General features: G+C 40.2%; 2 protein-coding genes across 5 annotated transcripts; one reads left to right on the forward strand and one right to left on the reverse strand.

Annotated features, from left to right (window-relative positions):
• Positions 1-402: 402 nt before the first annotated feature.
• Positions 403-8,120, reverse strand: pkd2 (polycystic kidney disease 2). Of its 2 annotated transcripts, none has more exons than XM_041036941.1 (15): positions 7,166-8,120; positions 6,569-6,682; positions 5,455-5,588; positions 4,791-5,041; positions 4,360-4,584; positions 4,021-4,249; positions 3,754-3,924; positions 3,462-3,643; positions 3,239-3,359; positions 3,042-3,140; positions 2,786-2,907; positions 2,538-2,655; positions 2,230-2,390; positions 1,621-1,768; positions 403-1,390 (listed from the first exon to the last, which is right to left on the reverse strand). In XM_041036941.1, the coding sequence occupies exons 1-15, from the start codon at positions 7,587-7,589 to the stop codon at positions 1,181-1,183; spliced, it is 2,709 nt and encodes a 902-aa protein (XP_040892875.1). In that variant the 5' UTR covers positions 7,590-8,120; the 3' UTR covers positions 403-1,180. The 2 variants fall into 2 exon arrangements, with proteins under 2 accessions (XP_040892875.1, XP_040892874.1); XM_041036940.1 differs by having other exon boundaries at positions 2,230-2,393.
• Positions 8,121-9,806: 1,686 nt separating this feature from the next.
• Positions 9,807-18,395, forward strand: g3bp2a (G3BP stress granule assembly factor 2a). 3 transcript variants are annotated; one of them, XM_041035812.1, is made up of 13 exons: positions 9,807-9,979; positions 11,808-11,926; positions 12,005-12,086; positions 12,798-12,971; positions 13,243-13,333; positions 13,453-13,558; positions 13,685-13,865; positions 14,219-14,320; positions 15,158-15,260; positions 15,360-15,419; positions 15,564-15,695; positions 15,786-15,913; positions 16,469-18,395. In XM_041035812.1, the coding sequence occupies exons 2-13, from the start codon at positions 11,832-11,834 to the stop codon at positions 16,748-16,750; spliced, it is 1,536 nt and encodes a 511-aa protein (XP_040891746.1). In that variant the 5' UTR covers positions 9,807-9,979; positions 11,808-11,831; the 3' UTR covers positions 16,751-18,395. The 3 variants fall into 3 exon arrangements, with proteins under 3 accessions (XP_040891746.1, XP_040891749.1, XP_040891748.1); XM_041035815.1 differs by having other exon boundaries at positions 15,786-15,904; XM_041035814.1 differs by having other exon boundaries at positions 13,459-13,558.
• The last annotated feature ends 450 nt before the right edge of the window (positions 18,396-18,845 follow it).

Genomic DNA, 18,845 nt, shown 5'->3' on the forward strand with positions numbered 1-18,845 from the left:
AGCTCAATGCAGTAATGAACACAACACAATTGTGTCTGTAGTCTCTGCATTTTCAGATTACATAATTCTTTTTAGGAATTTTTCTAGAAAATAATTAGGAAATTACAGACCCATGAAATAAAGACTGAATGACTGAATACTTTAATTGTCCACTAATGTGAATTTATGCCTACGATAAAAAAAATGTTAACGTTTGTTTTAAACATTTATTATTTCAGTAGGCTTTTCATCTATCTATAATTATATATCATCAAAATAAACAGAAGGAAATACTTTCAGTAAACTGCTACTTTAGATGGACTTTGTTCTCAATGAGGCAAACCAATCAAACGTAACAAAACAATAAAAAAAAAAACATATGAAGTGGAACTTCATGGAACAAAACATAAAACAAACTTTTTAATTTAATAATAACACTTTATTTGGCTTAACAGATTAAAAAAGAAATATATTGTAAAAAAAAGGCACAGGGAAAAAAATTATATATGCATGGGTTTCCCATGAACACTAGATGCACTCCAAATTGAAGTTTGTTTCAAGTTACAATATTTATCATAAAATGATAAGAAGCTACTTAATTGACGTACAGAAGAATGAGTAAATATGACAGAATGTGCCACACTTGTACCTACTGTATGTTAAAATGATGAAAAAATAATCAGCAAAATTAACATTCAAAGAAATGCCTTTTTGGTATTTGATGAAATGCGAAAATTGGTGATCAAAAGCAGGTGAGCATATTTCTCTTGTAATACTAAAATTATAAGCTGTGCATTCTGAGTGTAACTGAGTATGTTTGCAGCTGCTGTATTATTATACAATACTGTGTATAATACTGTTCTGTAAATCCTTCATTATTCTTCAACTTCTTTCAGACATTTTATGTTTCCTTTCATCATTCTGTTTAAGTTATACTTGATAGTAGCTTTAGACTGATTTAAGAGTACTTTTAGATGTCTCTTAGGAGAACTTCACTCACTTTCAGTGCATTGAAGTATCTGAGGTGAGGTAAGTTTGACTTTGTCACCTCCTCTGTAATATGTCAAGGAATTTAAACAGCTTCAGTAATTATTTTGTTTAGCAAAAATTGTCCCACATACAAAGTTACTTGTACCGCTGAAGGGAAATTTCCAATAGAGAGTTCTTGCCAGAGTGGAATATTCTTCAGCGGGCCAAGACATCACACATGGCCGCTCCCATTTGTGCTTGTGTCGAGTCCATCGGTGGACAGGGAAGAAGATGGACGAGGGCGGGGGCCGAGAGGAGTGGCTGGCTGTGGGTGGCTGACCTGTGAGACCATATCATCAGACTCCCACCGCTCAAGTTCCTCTCTCACCAGCCTCTCCATCTGCTCCCTGTGGGCGTCTGTGTCCCGTCCCATACGCTCATCCTGACAGTCAGAAACAATTTAAGTTATACACAATGTTTACATACACACATCTCACAATGGCCACAGTGGTGAACCTTTTACTGTAGGTATATGGTTTGTTAATTTTAATTGTATGAGTGATTTAAGATGCTCTTTTTTGGTGTGTTTGGTGTGTATTATAGGGCCAATGGTGCGGTGAGACGCTAGGCTGTAGGGCAACATGCACTGATTGTGTATCCACTGCGTCTCACCTCCATGACTCCGTCAAGCAGCCTGCCCAGCACATCTCTCCTTTTAAGTTTAGCTCTCTCCATGGCCTCCAGCTTCACGATCACAGCATCTATCTTGGACACTATGCTGCCAATAGAGTGCTCCATCCGGTCCACACGTCTCACCAGCCTTAGAAACAGAAAGCCATCAGTTCCCTTATTATATTACATGCCAAATGTATCATACTACTACAGTCATGATGGTTCATATTACTGTTTTTAAAACCTCAAAACTGAAAAAAGGGGCAGCGAAGTTTTTGACTGAGGGGAAACTTCAAATATTGACTGATTAATCAATGTCTGCCAATATTATCTGATGATTTTCACACCTTACAGATTTATAGGTCTGGATGTATACGTTGGCTGATAAGCAACAAGAAACTGCACCTGTTGTTTGATATAATTTAGAAATGATATTACCCTTACATAGTTTGACCACCAGAAAGTACCAACGTGTTTGTATTGCTCAAATGTAAATTTTCCTGCTCCGTGCATGTCAGTCTAAAGGAAGGTACTAGTTAGTCGTTCAACTTTCATTCACTAATTGACCTGCACTTAATTTACAGCATAATAAAAACTTAAGATCCCTACACTTGAAACTCCTCATAGGAGACACCACCCGAGCTGCTGCCACGGCGACGAGAGCTGTGGCCGCTGTCCTCGTCATCGTCCTCCTCCGAGTCGTCCTGGGTACGAGGGAAGCTCCGCCCGCTGCTGGGTCTAGTCAGCGAATTGCGTTCCAGATCCAAGTCCTCCTAGCATACGAGCAGAAACACACTGAGCATCTGCAGGTACTGTGGCTGTGTACTCAACCAGAGGATGTGCTGTGTTTATATGCGTTTCTGATATTTATTCAATCGCCAAAACCAAAGGGACAAACTGTTGGCATCATCACTCACTCTCTCTTTCTCCAGGTCGTCTCTCATTTGCTGGTGTTCATGCTCTGTCAGCTCCTGATCACCATCGTGATCATACTTGGCAAAGATGGCCTGAATCTCTGCATCTGTGTGTCCCTTTCTGAGCAAAGAAAGAATCAAAACACACTCAGGACAGGTGGCATCAAACAACAACAAATTAAAGTAAACCAAGCATTACATAGATATCATGATATTTAATAGCTTTTAGCAGGATTTGATGTTTTGGTCACCCTTTAAGATCCTGACGGAGTTCATCAAAGTTCAGTTTGCCCCCAGCCTGACGCAAACTGTCAGAGATGTCGTCTACTGCTGTCTTCTTCAGTCTCAACTTCATCAAAGCTTTGTTACAACCCTAAGAGAGAGAGGGTTAGAGGAACACTAAAAATTATTGCATTTCATTAAACAAGTCAGCTGGCATGATCTTGGCACTTCATGTGTTAGGCAGCACAGACAAGGATTAGGGTTAATGGAGGTGTGGTTCCATACCTTCTTAATGAGGTCGGTCATCTCCATCTCAGACCTCTGCTGGGACATGTCCGCCTTCACCTCAGAGTATGTGTCATTGATGATGGCCAGGAACATATTCTAAATGGAAAGAAAATTAACCCTCGTATTAGTCAGGAGTCCATGTTAATAACACAAGCAAACTTATTACTTCAACACAAAAGGTGACCCCTGCTCACCATGAGAATGAAGAAAATAAAGAAGACAAAGGTGGTGAAGTAGATAGGTCCAAGCACTGGGTTTGCCTCCTCGATCTCAGTGAACTCAAAGTCTCCCAGAATGATACGAAACTGGGTAAAACTGCAGAAACAGCAAAACATTTGGACATTTTGAAACATTAGAAACATCAACTGTCAGAAGAATTTATACATTTGTGGGCTATGCTCTGCTGAATGTTCTTACATGCTGGCTTGGAAAGTGCTGAAATCGTTGACTTGGGTTCCAAACACTAAGTAGGCTAGCTGAGCATACGCCAAGAAGATGATGAAGAACATGATGGCAAAACCCACAAGGTCCTTGGCACAGCGCGACATAGTGCTGGACAGCTGACTCATGGTCTTATTGAAGTTTATGAACTTAAAAAGCTGAGAGGAAGTGCAAAATGTTAAGTCAGTCTACAGTTGTTCTTATGGTTCTTATGATTACACAATGGTAGTTTTGGAGTGATGATAAACCGAAGGGGAAAGCGACATACCTTGACCCAGGAAAAAAAGACGATGACTGCTGCCACGTTATTGAACTGGACCTGCAGGTTGGCCAGTGGCTCAAAGCTGGGGTGAGCAGTGTGGTTCTCCAACAGGCCTTTGAGAAGACTGCCCACCATGGCTGTTCTGGTTATGTTCATGATGATAGCAACAACGCTCAACTGAAAAAAGGGCAGAAAGAGCAAAAAGTCAGTGAATGACTATTAAAATGACTATTGCATTACTTTAATAATCCTGTATATAACCTTGATACGAACCACCAGAATAAGAACATCCAGACAGTTCCACAGGCTCTTGAAGTAATGCAGGCGGTGGATGCGGATCTCTAGCACCTCCTCCACCACGTAGTACAGAGTGAAAAGGCAGAATGCCACCTCACACACACCCACAAAGTAGTCCCAGCTGGACACATATCGCATCAGACGCACTGTTTGGAACTGCCAGGAGGTTACCACCCCACCAGTAGCAGGGAACTCTGCCAACAACCTGACACATACATCAAATTATTTCAACTATCAGTATTCATAACATGGTAGTTACAAGCTGCCACTGTTATAATGTGGAGATAAATCAAAGTTCTGACTGACGATTCTCACCTAGCAATACAGAAGAGGTTGATGTTTCCATTGTAGACAGAGAAGTCCATAAAGACCGCTCGGGTGCCTCTGTCCAGCCATAGGTGGTCTTTGAGAAACTGCAGTTGGACTGATGACTCCTCTTTCGTACGAGACAGATCTTGGTAGTATCCCCCACCTCCATATTTAGATACCTGACCCCAATAACTGCTGCCATTCATCTTATTCTCTGTTGTATAGACCCACCTGACAGACACCAAGAGGAAAGAAATTAGGATGCACACATTTGTTAGTGTAATACATATAACAATACATATAAAGCTCTAGTCTTCTTTTTAACCAATACTGTACTGTACTGAGAAGTAAGACAATGTGTTGTGTTTGCACTAGTCATTTATCAATTTGTACTTTTTTCTAAATCTAATACTATCAAATTAAATGCATGGACTTACGCAGTTCCATTCTTGGGGCCAAAGGGGGTCGTGTCCTCATTGGTTGGGGTGTACATGTTGTAGCAGTCCTGAACTTCATCTCTCAGATCTTCGTGGATGGAGCAGGATTCATTGCGGACTTTGACCTGTCGGAGCCGTGGCACCCCGAGGAGGAGGTTCTCATAGTAGATGAGACTTTGATTCTCTGGCAGACTCTTGTTGTTGTACCACACTTCCCAGTACATGCCATTGAGGAAAGGCCCCTCTGTGAACTACAAGTTTAGGACAGTCAGGATTTTGGCACAGAAGAGGCCGGGTTTATTTTTACTTTAAATTAGTCTTTGTTAACCACTGAGAAAGAGATTCCTCCAAAATGTCTGGATCTTTTGAATCTTTTCTTCAAATTAGGTTAATTTCTAATGAAGCAACAAATGTCTATTGTGAATAGATTAGCTTCTAATAAATCACAGTTTTTGTTGATTATTCATTTAATACAAAATGCTAATTTTCCTAATGTGTTTTGGAGTTATAGATACTGCAATTTATGATTATTCTCAATATTAATATTTCTACTATTTTGATTTGCTAATGGCTGTCTGTATTGATATATCTTCAGTTTGTGCGATGGCTGTGGAGCTTGCTATGTATTTGGACTTTGGTGTGTTTGGTGAGTGTTTCATTTTACCTTCCAGAAATCCTCCATTGTTGAAAGGTGCCTAAAAGTAGACGGGTCCCCAGCAGACAGCGGTGTGTCCAGGAAAAGCTGAGACATGACTTTGGTATAGTAGTACATATTGGCACTCACCATTCCATAGGTTACTGCAGAACAAATCACAGTATAACATAACCATTAGTAACAGTACATAGGATGTAATATTCCCATTAGCACCAGTTACAACAACCACAAGATGCAGATTAAAACAGGAGATTTAACACTAAGTGAATGTTTTGTGTGTACATAAATGTGTTGTTTACATCCAGCATGACCTTGCTACTACTTGACACACACTCACTCAAAATAAGATTGGATGTAATTTAGTCCAGACTATAGTTTATTATTTCGTGTTGCATACAGTATTCATCAGGGAGTAGCTCTTGAAACTGCTTTTACTAGTCAAGCTCTGCCTGGCAGAATATGCCTTAATCCAGTCTGCCCGGAAATCATTTCCTGACCCACCCTAAACCACAGTTTGGCATTGCATCGGAGAAAAAAAGTAGAGAAACTTTACTGTAAGTTTTTTTTTCATCACAAACATTTCAATTCTTTTTACCAATTGAAAATGTGGTCCTCAAACATGTGCTGTTGTTGGAATTTAAGCCCCTTGACAAGTATAGGAGATGTGGTGTTCAGATGCCAAAACTGTTAAGAATGCCCTGAGAGTCTGGAAAATGACTTTAACAGGAGAGGTGCCCAAGCATATTTGTTGCCACATTTTAAAGATCTTTCTATGAGTCACTTGGATCTATTGACACTTCAATCCAGGACTGACTTCCCAGACACAAGCAATTTCTTTATGCATATTTCACCAAACACGACATAGGTATTGTGGACATGGTCCTATGGACAGTCTAACCACTCTCTATCTAAGGAAGGTTAATACCACAGGCCTTAATTGAGTATAGCACTCACAGTCTATGTGAATTATTGTTGCAAACATATCAAATTTGATTTAAAAAATGCACGGGAATTTGATTCCACAACAGTGAAGCTGACAACTATACTTAAAACAGATGAGTAATTTCCAAACTGTGTGCACAACAGTCATGTCATCTTGCTTAATTTTTGAGTGTTTACTTACAGATGCAAATAGTGATAAGGAAGGCAATATATGTAAGCATCTCCCTCAGTACGTTCCTGAGGTATCTTTCTCGACTGCTGTCACTGTCCTCCATCAGCTCTGTGCCCCACAAAACTGCAAAGGAAACAACAATTCATGAGGACTTTAGTATATGTACCATTTATACAGGGAGATTCAATTACACAAATTCTTGAGTAAAATATGTTCTGCTTTGGATCTATAAAGAGCAGAAGTGCACTGGCAACACTAGAGATTCCCAAATATGTAAATATTAGACCAAAGACAACATTGACATTGCAATTAACAATTTATTAGAGAGTTTTAGTTAGTTTTTTTGTTTTGTTTTGTTTTGTTTTGTTTTGTTGTAACTTGAATGTCATTTGATTTAACTTGAACTGTCACTTCATTTTTTTTTTTTTTTAGATAAAGGCTTACTGTGCAGTAAAGGACTTTGTTGATAAACTTTACAGATTGGCAACTCTTAAATTCATTTTATGTGGATACTATCGCGATTGTAGAGATTAAATTAACTTGTTTTCGGAGGACTTGAACGTGACAATAAAAGTGCATTTGCAAAACATAAAGAGAGTGACTAACTTCTGATTTTTTGGAGTATCTGTTTCATACAGCTGGGATGCTCATGCCTTTCCTGCTGCTGAGCATCCACGGTCGGGGTCGGGTAGAGTCCTCCTCGGGGGATGTGGGTGCTGCTGCCCCCACCGGTGTAGCTGCCCAGGCCGCTGCTGCAGCTGCTGCTAGAGGCCGTGGACACCGATCGCCTCCCGGGGCTCGCTGGAGGCCAATCGGCTTCCATAATCTCATCCTCGGGCTCAAATCCCGGGTTATCCCGGCTCCATGCTTGTCTCGACGGAGGGGACGGGGTGCCTATGACTCCTCCGAGACCCAGGTCTTGATGCTGGATGTTCTCCATCTCTATCCCCTCGCTGGAGTCGAGTCTGTGCGGCAACCTGCCAGCCTGGCTCAGCGGTAGCTGCTGAGGTCTGACTCGGGATGAACTCATTGTCCAGATATCTCTCGCTTTCTTTTTTTTTTATCTGGTGTGAGGCATCTGGAAAAGTTAGATGTTTTCCAAAAATATCTGGTAACTGTTTATAACGGCTGAAGCATTTCAAGCATTTTCGCTGCGGAGATACTCAACTAATGAACGCATATAAACCAAAAACAGACAAGTTGGGAAAGTTAGTCAAAAAACTAACTAAACAACCTAAGTAAAAAAAAATGTTACGCTGTATGTAAAAGTCCCAATAGAGATATTTCATTAACACTATATCATGCTCTTTACAGCCAACGTTAATCTTTAATTTTCACCCCCACCAAACCGTTAAAAAAACTTTCCTTGAGAAAATTTCAAGCGAGCTTCACTTGCGTCTAAAAAAAACAGTTCCGTTACTCTAAAACGATGCCTTTAAAGCGTTTAAGGTTGTTCGACGTTCAACTGCTTACTTGGAGATAACGACCGCGTTAAAAAGACGAAAGATAGTTTTCTTGTCCCAGGACAGCCATCTTGTTCCTGAACTGTTCCCCGAAAAAACTCTCACCCTCATTTGTTCGGGACCGACTCAGATTACATTAGAAGTCATGGCGTCGCAGTAAAAGATGGAAAACACCACAGTGGAAAGCATTTTTTCTTCACAGAAATGTGCTTAGCATTTCAAACGTCTTCATAAATAAACGCTTTGAATTTGCAGCTTGTAAAAATTGGACTGTTTTTGCTGATTCGAAAAAAAAAATCAGAACTCAGTTAAAAAGTTTTCTATAAACCCTTTCATTAAGAGCTTTTTAACCCATTATGACGACCAATAGGCCTTTAGTTTTTGCATTTACTTAAAAATGTTTTTTAAACTATCTAGATTAATACAGAAGTGGGTTACACAATCTCTAAATGTTTGGGTCAGCGGTTGCTAGGGCAACAAGGCGCCTAGCTGAGAGGAGTACCAAGGCTACCAACAAGGCTATTCAAAGTGTTTTAGACATGGACAGGTAAAAGGCCCCCCACCCTTCCTGTATAGGACCCACAAAGTGAAAGGGACGTTTTGTGTCTCCTTGAGGTTGTTTTGTGTCTCGTTAAGGTAATTTTTGTTAACTTAGTAGTCTTTTTGTATCTCTTTGTGTTAATTGATTTTCTCTTTGTTGTCGTTTTGCATTTCTGTGCTTGTTTTGCATCTCTCTGGTCATTTTCACCTCCTTCTGTTCGTTTTGCAGCTTTTTAAGGCCATTTTTTGTCTCTGCGGTAAGCTTTGGTCTCTTAGTTGTTTTGCATCTCTGAGGTTATTTTGCGTCTCTTTACGGTAATTTTTGGGCTCTTTGCAGTTGTTTTGGATCACCTTTTGGTCTTTTTGCGACTCTGTTCATTTTGCATCTCTTTATGGTCATTTTTGGTCTCTTTTTGGTAATTTTGTGACTTTGTTGTCATTTTGTTTTTCTTTGTGGTCTCAACTTAACTCTCTGACTATGATTTTGTTACTTTTCTGTTATGGTTCTCAAATTTAAAACTTTTTATTCAATTAGATATTAAAATACTTTTTCTGTGACCAAACTGAGTTCTCTGCTTTACTCAAAGTGAAAGACACAAAACCGACTTGACCACTTGGTGGCGCTCAGCATCCACATTTGTAGGAGCCAGTACACTTGTAGCAATGTAGTAGCAAAGACAACTAGAACTGGAATTATGCATCCCAGTTTTTACATTTTTTAAAAATCAAAACACAATTTTCTTTGACACAGCGTTTAATGCATAGTTTACAAGTCAATTTGCCAGATAACTGACATTCACTGACCTCATAATGAAAGTGAGTGAGGGCCTATAGCCTCTGATAGATAGGTAGATAGATAGACTTTATTCATCCCCATGGGAAATTCACTCACTAGAATATTAGCAGGGTTCCCAGGATGCATTGTTTAAGAACTGAAACCCCGGTTACTCTTCTTTTTTATAGTTTTAAGAAAACGATGATGGAAATTCGTTTTGATTTACTTCAGAGATGTAAAATCATGGTTGGTACTTAAATCAGTGCTTTTATGCTAGCTCTGATGTTAGGTGTTTTTTGTTTAAGACAGCCGTCGCTCATATTTTTAAGATGTTACATTTTACAGTGTAGTAAGAAGTCTTGGGGGCGGGGTTATGTTGCCCAGTGTAAACAGTCCATTGGCTGAGTCGTTGTGATGGGGGTTCCCTGCCCCAGACTGCAGGGGTAAAACAATAAATTGACCCTATCACTTTAAATCTTCAATCTCTGGCACAGCAGAGATCATAAACTGTCAGGGAGTGGAACGGGGGAAATATTACAACACTTCACCTGGGATACTCTGTATTTCAGCACAGTTTACAGTCGGTTACTCGTAATTATTTATTTCAGATAATTCTGTCTACATAGATAGGTCTTTCATAAGGTAAGTTAGCCATCCTCCAAGCTAAGTCAGCTATGAGACGACTGACAACTAAGCTAACCATACCAGCTAATGTTAGCTGCATTGTCTATTTAATACTGTGACTGCTCGATAGACAACCAGCAACTTGTCAAGAGTTGCCAGCTATGTGTGTCTCTACTGTACAGATACCCCATATTAGCTATGTAGTTAAAATGTTTGAGGAAAAAAAAAACATGCCTGAAATATGCCTTCCTTTGTTTTCTTGGAGCTAGCATAGCATTGAACTTGTTTCATTGATAATGGTTCGACAGTCCGTGTAAGTTGTGGGTGGTTTTATTTTAAAGTTTGAGTGAGCCAAACGTTGTCTTAGGTTTTTAACGGTAATCATACAACTGATTACAAAAAGGAGTTGATGTTGTCAAATGTGGAGCCTCTTTAGCATAAAATGGACATAGTTTATTGGTGCGCTACAATGGCTATCACAGGGCTTAACGTCAGGTTGACTTGATGATTTCCCCCGCTTGTAACCAGCTTGCAAGTTGTTTGTTTTGACGTAAACTAATATTTAGTCCGTTTGTCCATTTTCGCTGTTGACCGACAACGTCAAAGTGTTTATTTGTAATTATATCGCTCCCACGCAGTGTAAAATTGACCACCGGCAGAAGGAAAAACGACGACGCCACAAGTTAGCTACAGCTAATGTTAGCGAGCGACCTAGCAATGTGCGAAGAGTGAAGAGGCCGGCATATTAGTATTAATGTTCTTTCGTTTGTTTTTATAGCATGTATTACGTTGACCTGGCTGACAGTGTAGGCTCACCGTATTACTGAAATCTGTAGAACAGGTTTGGATCTGTCAGGTCACGTCGCTAATGGACATGCGACAAATGTGAGAGGTTGCTAATTGTTGTTAGCATCGACATGAAAGGCCCCGTAAAGTAGGCCAGTTATCTACAAACCCATGCTCAAATGTATCAGTTCCATGTGATGTATAGTTTTATGAGTAGGGGTTTAATTGTGGTAAAGTTCCTTTTCCACGATAACTAATTTCAATGCCTGCCTCAGTCGCTTCCCTTTTTTTAATTTTATCTGTAACCGGGTTCTCTCTTTGTCTCATTGGATGGACGTGATGGCGCAGTTGGATGGGAGCTAGTGTGTTAGCCAGCGAGCTAAACAGTCAGCTGTCTTGCCTCTGCCATAGGACTGATGTGGGTCAGATGAACCATGGGCCTTATGAGACAAAGAAAGTGAAACGTTGTTCTGTTAACTCAGCTCACCTGTTATACTTAATGACACATTTATTATGTGTCATTTTTACATGAAGCACAGTAAACGTTCATGAGTATTAAAATGGGCTTCCTTAAAATAGCCTGACCTCAATCAATTCATGTAGTGGTCTGACTGACTCTAAGCTTAATTTACAACAAGTACAACAACCCCTCGACAAACACAATTTTTATGAAAGCTAAAATTTTAAGTTTTTGTTGTTTTAGAGCAGTTTTCTTTTACTGTATGATCATTTGGAGGCTGTGACTTGTGGTTCTGTTGAGTTGAATTGTATTGCATTACTACAGGCAAATAAACTGCCTTTCAGTACAATGCAGTGCAATTCACCAGCACCACAAAGCACCGCCACCAAGATGAATATAAAGCTAATCAACATCTCTCCTAAATCAATAATTGAAACTAAACGTAAAACCTTAATGAAGGCAGGGTTTGTTGTAGTTTCAGACTTCTTAATTGTACTCACTGGTACCTGATAAACTGCCAGCTGGGTGTGTATGTATACATATGTATTAACTTGTATTTCTAGATAGTATTATAACTAAATTGTTTGTTTTCTATTTCAGCACTTAATATTGTTTACCAAAGAAATGGTGATGGAGAAGCCAAGTCCCCTGCTTGTAGGGCGGGAGTTTGTGAGGCAGTATTACACACTCTTAAACAAGGCACCAGATTTCCTGCACAGGTAATTTCCAAAATGTGATGTTTTAGACACCAAATATTTAAGTGTTGTTCAATAACTGTCATATTGTTATACTTTTAGGTTTTATGGGAGGAACTCTTCCTATGTTCATGGAGGACTTGACCCAAGTGGGAAGTTGGCGGAAGCAGTGTATGGGCAAGCGGTAGGTCCTATGAGCCAATAGTGAAGATTCACTTGCAAAACACAGTGTTGTATGTGCCTGCTGCTAGATCATCCAGACAAATATTAGATTAACACAACTGAATACAGCATGGAAAAAAAATCATTGGCAGCATTTAAGGGAGAACTCAGTGTTTGAGGAACAATTTTGACACAGTGACATCATATAAAACGTCTGCTCTTTTTTTCTTTGGCCTATTTCCATATTAAATTACTTCTCTTGATTGGTTTTTGACCAAAATTGTCACATATAAGAAAATGTTTTAATATTCATTCGTTTTTTTTTAAGGTTGAACTGAATCATGAATGTGAAACTGAGCACACTGGCTGACCTCGAATGTTTGCTTACTGCCAGCTATGCGATTCAACCTCGTTAATAAATCTTAGGGGATCAGGTTGATTCTAAAACAAAGAGATCAATTTACAATATTAATTCTAACAAGGAAAGAAAAGTACAAGTGTGCTTTTCAAGACAATAGTTCAAGCTGTTTTTTTTCCACCCTCAAACGATCCAATTAACAGAGAACTGAACCATAGTGGTCATACTCTATTGATACCAAATTGCAAGAAAAACAGACTTGGCTCCAAACAACAGGAAATACCATTTTAAATTAGAAGATGATGTTTATAGGTTTTGACTAATCTGTCCCTCCTATTTATTTATTTGGCTATGCACTTGTCTCTGCACTTTTAGGAAATCCACAAGAAGGTCATGTCCCTGCAGTTTAGTGAATGCCACACAAAGATCAGACATGTGGATGCCCACGCCACACTGAGTGATGGAGTGGTGGTGCAAGTGCTTGGAGAACTGTCCAACAATGGTCAGCCCATGAGGAAGTTTATGCAAACTTTTGTGCTTGCTCCAGAGGTGAGTACTTCTCCCTTTCTGTACCATTAACAGGCACTGACCTGGAGTTAGGTAACAAATGATTACCATTTTAGTCAGACCATTTATTTAGAATGTTTTATTGGGAGTTGTTGGTGATATGATGAAATTACTTCGAAGAATTGAAGAATTTTAAGTGTACCAGTGTGGCAAAAAATAAATTTCAAAGTTGTCCAAATTGATTATATTGATACCTTGTGATATTTTTTTAAATGGACACACTTGAGTACTAAAAATGTTTTTTTCTTCCCAGGGTTCGGTGGCAAACAAGTTCTATGTCCACAATGACATCTTCCGTTATGAGGACGAGGTATTTGGAGACTCAGAAGCTGAGCTTGATGAGGGTATGATATTGAAAAAATCCAAGATACAGATTTTGTTTTTTTTTGTTGAGTTTTTTGTTTGTGTGTTCATGCAGATAAGTTTGTCAAGTCAATTTGTTTATCTACTTTCTCTTGCTTAGAATCAGAGGAGGAAGTTGAAGAGGAGCCAGAGGAGAGGCAGCCTTCCCCTGAGCCACTTCAGGAAAGCCCCAACAGCACCACCTATTACGAACCCCACCCTGTCACGTATGTGAAAAGTTTATCATAAACTTGATAATATATTAAAATGTTTTTGCCTTTCTGTTTTGTAAATCTAACATGATGGGTCTTGCCTCTGAAAATTGTGACAATATGCTGATTTGTGCTCTGCAGTAATGGAGTGGAGGAGCCCATGGAGGAGCCAGCTCCAGAACCAGAGCCAGAGCCTGAACAAGAGCCCAAAGTAGAGGAGATAAAACCTGAAGTAGATGAGAAGGTTCTGGAAGAGATGGAGGAAAAAGCACCTTCACCAGTTCCTGTGGAGTCCCCACCAAACACCCAGGAGCCTCCCAAGGTAAGACAGATGTGTTTCTATCTGGTTTACATCTCTTTTACCTGAGTAAGATTATTAGAAGTGATAGTAGTTTGAGTTCACTGAATCTCTGTCTCTCTAGACTGAACAGCCATTATGTCCACCCTTAAATTTATGTCTTGATACCCGACTATATTACATATAAAAAGATTTTTAATTATCTAATCTTGAATAAAAGACAATTAAACACAAAATTTACAAAGGAGGTCTGGAGTTTTTTAGATTGTCATCATTTTGTGATGCACTCCCCTAATGGTACACCTGCTAATATTTTAGAATAGTGGTCAATAGGATACTGTTACAGTCTTAATGATGCATAACTGCATCTCTCACAGACTTTCTCCTGGGCCCTGGTGACCAGTAAAAACCTGCCTCCTACCGGCACAGTCACCTCCTCTGGACTCTCACCCCATGTTGTTAAAGCGCCAAGCTCTCAGGTAACCAACTACCACTGGACACAAAATTTGTGAAGAAGTTGAAATTCACTAATAAAATGAACAAAGGAACTGTCAGTTCTGCCGTTACTAATGGGTCACTGTGCAAGAGCCTGCCACATTTTCAGCTGTTTCTTTCATACATGCATTAAAGATGAGATGCTGGTTAGCAGCAGCATCAGTAACAATGAAAAGTGAGTGATGACCACCTCTGTGCAATGGTTCTTCTAATATGCTGAGGTGTGGAGAATTATTGTTTGCTGTTTTCTGATATTGCAAAAACCTTAAATGAGGGAAATAAAATCTACACGTGTAACAGATGGGTTTTCTGAAAAGGCGGTTTGGTGTTCAAAAAGGCTGTATCTCTTCAAGAACATATATTTCCTTTCATTGTGTGTTTCATGAGCGGAGTGATTGTTCAGCAGTCATTTGCGACTGGCTTTTTGGGGGGATGGGGAGCCGCTGAAGCCCAAGAATGATGAGGCAGGGCATTAGCAGACTGTTGGCCCCATACAAAGCAGAGGCCATCGTCCTTTAGCTGTGATTTGTTTGAATCATGTTCAGGGGAAAAATAATGTTCTCTTTACATGTAAAAAGTTCTGTTTTTACATGTTATGTTGTTCACTGTTTGAAACATATTTGCTCTGAAAACAGCTGAAGTTGGATGCTTTTGGTAACAAAATAAAGTTGCTCCCACAAAGACCAAAGTAAGTCAAGGGGGCAAAAGAAGTTTTTATCAGTTTTAACTGCCCAAGGAAATGAGCACTGTACAGAGCGTTAGACACTAGCACAGACACTTTACTCAGATGTGCTGACTTTATCTGATCTTCCCATACACAGCCCAGAGTTGAAGCCAAGCCGGAGACACAGACAGCACCTCTTCGGCCCAGAGACCAGCGCACACGCGACAGACCGGCTTTCACTCCACGGGGTCCAAGACCTGGTAATGACAACACTATTTCCACAAATTTAGGCTTTATCTGTTTTTTTGATGCTGTTTATTTGGTCATTCTTACTGTTTGCATGCCTCTGTCACCATTAGATGGTGTTGCATCTTCGGAGTCGCAAACAGGGAAACCCCACCTGAGTTTTGTTAACAAAGGTAAATATAAACGTTTAAGGACATTACATTACAGGACAGTCAGAACTTTCTTGATGCCAAGAATTTTACTTTCTTGGTTTTTAATACAGATCATGCATGTCAGCTGATCTGACGTGTTTTTCTGCCTGTTGTTCTGACCTGCAGGTGGGAGGGGAGACGCTGAACCCGGTGACATGGACAGCAGGCGAATTGTCCGGTACCCAGACAGCCACCAGCTCTTTGTTGGCAACCTCCCACATGACATTGATGAGAGCGAGCTCAAAGAGTTCTTCATGAGTACGTTTCCCCAAAATCACTTTGTCAACACATTTTCCATTTCTTGCTGTGTTTTGAGGGTGAATGAAACATCTTCTTTTCTTGTTGCAGCATATGGAAATGTGGTGGAGCTGCGGATTAACACCAAGGGCGTTGGTGGGAAGCTGCCCAACTTTGGATTTGTGGTCTTTGACGACTCTGATCCTGTGCAAAGAATCCTGGGGGCCAAGGTAGAAGGGGCATGTATTGACACTTCATTACCCATTTTCATTCATTTGGTGGTGGTTTGGTGACACACATTTATACAGTTAATTTGACATTGAACTTCACTTCCCTGCTCAGTTAAATTAGCCGCCGTGGGATGTAAGATGCCTAAAGTTATTGCTTTTTATATATACATAGTCTTGTTTATACATAGTGTAGTGTTCCTGTTGGCATGTGCGTAACAAATCAAGCTTTTTAACAAGGTACTTAAATCTGTGTTCAGACCATCATTAATTTTACTTTTTACAAAACCTAAAAGTAACATGGACATGTTGCTTCAGGAACCTGCAAAACAATGAAATACAGTCTAGGAGGTCCAGCTGAATTAACAAACTGATGCATGTTTCACTGGCAGGGAGACGGAGATGGTCAGGTCAGACCAGTTGGACACAGAGTGATGGCTATGAAGCGTCCGGGGCAGATGAACAAACCTGTGTGCGCAAACCAGTGAATGATATGGGTTGTGAAATAGGCAGGGAAATATTTTGTCGTTTGTTTCTCCTGTAGTGACCGTGCTTTTCTCCTTGCAGCCCATCATGTTTCGAGGCGAGGTGCGACTTAATGTCGAGGAGAAGAAGACCAGGGCGGTGCGTGAGCGAGAGACCCGTGGTGGTGGAGATGAACGCCGGGACATGAGGCGCAACGACCGGGGCCCCGGAGGTTCACGAGGCATCGTGGGAAGTGGAATGATGCGTGAGCGTGATGGGAGGGGACCCCCACCTCGAGGCGGCATGGCCCCCAAACCTGGCATGGGCTCTGGAAGAGGCTCTGGCGGGCAGGGAGAGGGTCGCTTCACAACCCAGCGCCGCTGAGGAGAGCACCACCTGCTGTGTGGAAGTAGTACTGTGTTCTTCATCTTCAACCGTTCTCGTTAACGAAAAGAAATCTTCATGTATAAACGTATATATTTGTTTTTTGTTTATTTTTTATTTTTGTTCCCTCTTTGCTTTGGAATGTGACACAGCCTGTCAACCATTTGTTTGTGAAATAGACAAAACAGAATACGCAAACAGAAAATTTTGCTTATTAGTTGTGAGCTGAGCATCCTTTTCGGGTATCTCAAGAATTCACAAACTTTAATTTGTAAATTCGTGAAAAAAGGCAAACCAACCAGGAGTAATCTGCCACATTAGGAGGGACTGATGAGACTTTTAACTACGATAATACAGCCCATCATTTGGAAAAGAGATTATATGCCTTGACTTAACTGGGGCGCTGCTTCACGAAATCCCTGTATTGCACATTTTATATGGTAGTTTTCTGCCCGTTACTGTTGGAAAAGAGTCAGATGCAAAATTTGTGCAGTTCCAGGGGAAAAGCTTGCCTTTTACTTTTTTCCTTTTGAGAGACCACTGCTTCAAAATTGCATAATGCACTCATCAATATGCACTAATGGGTACTTTTGTCGTGTTACATTGACATCCATGCTCGGAACGCAGCTGGAGAGACCTCTTTTGTCTCAAAGCGATACGACATACCGGGGCAGGCCTCGCTCACAGCCCGTCTGCTGTGACCAATGTACTTTTCACACTTTTGACCCAAAACTACGCTTCAATTACTGCTGGATGGACAAGATGACAAGCAAATCTGCATTATATTTTTCCTCGTTTATAAATAAATAAATAAAAAAAAAAACCCAAATCCTGGACTTTCACCAAATGAGTGGGGGGACAAAGGATAAACAAGAAACAAAGTTGGACAATAGGAGTGGTGGTAATGATGGCGGCTCGCTCTGTTTTTCTTTGGATTCCAGGTTTGTTTTTCTTCATGTTTTCCCCTGCCAGCTAGACCGCGAAACTGGGACGGACAACACCACCGTCCGTCTTCCCTCCCTTCCTGTCTTAAGTGCGGAGTAACAGAATAAATGTAAATGTAATGTAAGCAAAGATCATAGTTTACTGTATGTTTTGTTTTTTGTGTATATTTTTTTTTTCATTTCTCTCTCGACTTGATAAAAGCATGATGGTGCCTTCTATTTCACCTTTTCCAGTCTTACTAAAGCGTAAAGCGGTTCGGGGCTTACTGCCTCCTAAAATGCGGAGCTGCTCATTTTGAACTATTGTCTACTGGGAGCAGATTTAAAAAAAATCTTGCAGTATTCACAGGATTTAAGATTTTTTTCAGGTGCATATTTCATTTTTCCATACTGTTTTACTACCTAAGATGATCTGCTGTGAGTTTTGTACATTTGTTTTGTATTGTGTCTGTTCTGGGTTTTGTAGAGACAATAGGTGCCTCAAGTTCTGTTTGATGTTAAATGGTTAAGAGGTGCGTCTGAAGAACTACACCCCCCCCACCCCACCTACCACCCCCCCCACCCAAAACAAAAGGGTACATTAAAAAGATGGTGACAGTGAAATGCTTGGTCCTTGGTTTAACAAGTCATAGGTCCACACAACCATGATTTAAGTGGACTAAGGATTGCATTCTGGAAAGAGTAAATGTCTCACAATGTGATTCACACACTGTTGATCCTTTCTTTTAGTCTGACCATAGTTTTTGCAACTCATGGCAGCACTCGGGTTAATTCCTGGACTCACAAGTTGTCAGACTGTTCTTTTCTCAGCAACAATTTTGTAATGACCTGTGTAGGTGGGCTGGCCGCAGCTTCAGCCTACAGACAAGCAAATAATTGTGCTCACTTTTTTAGCCATTTATGCATTTGTACTTTCATATGCTGATTATTCATTGTGCTTATTTTATTCATTTGTTTTTCCATTCAAGGCAAGTCTAATCTGAATGCCTTACTAGCTGGCTCATTCTTGTCCACTAGCGTGTTTTTGTTTTTACCACTCTTTAGGGAGGGAAGACCTTTGGTTTCAGCTGGAAAGGAAAACATGACACGAGATGTTATCTTTTCTTTTTGTTGATATCTTGCACTGAAATGGGAAGTGAAATTTTGATGTA

This window comes from Toxotes jaculatrix, chromosome 4, assembly GCF_017976425.1.
Source record: "Toxotes jaculatrix isolate fToxJac2 chromosome 4, fToxJac2.pri, whole genome shotgun sequence".
NCBI classification, from domain to species: domain Eukaryota; kingdom Metazoa; phylum Chordata; class Actinopteri; family Toxotidae; genus Toxotes; species Toxotes jaculatrix.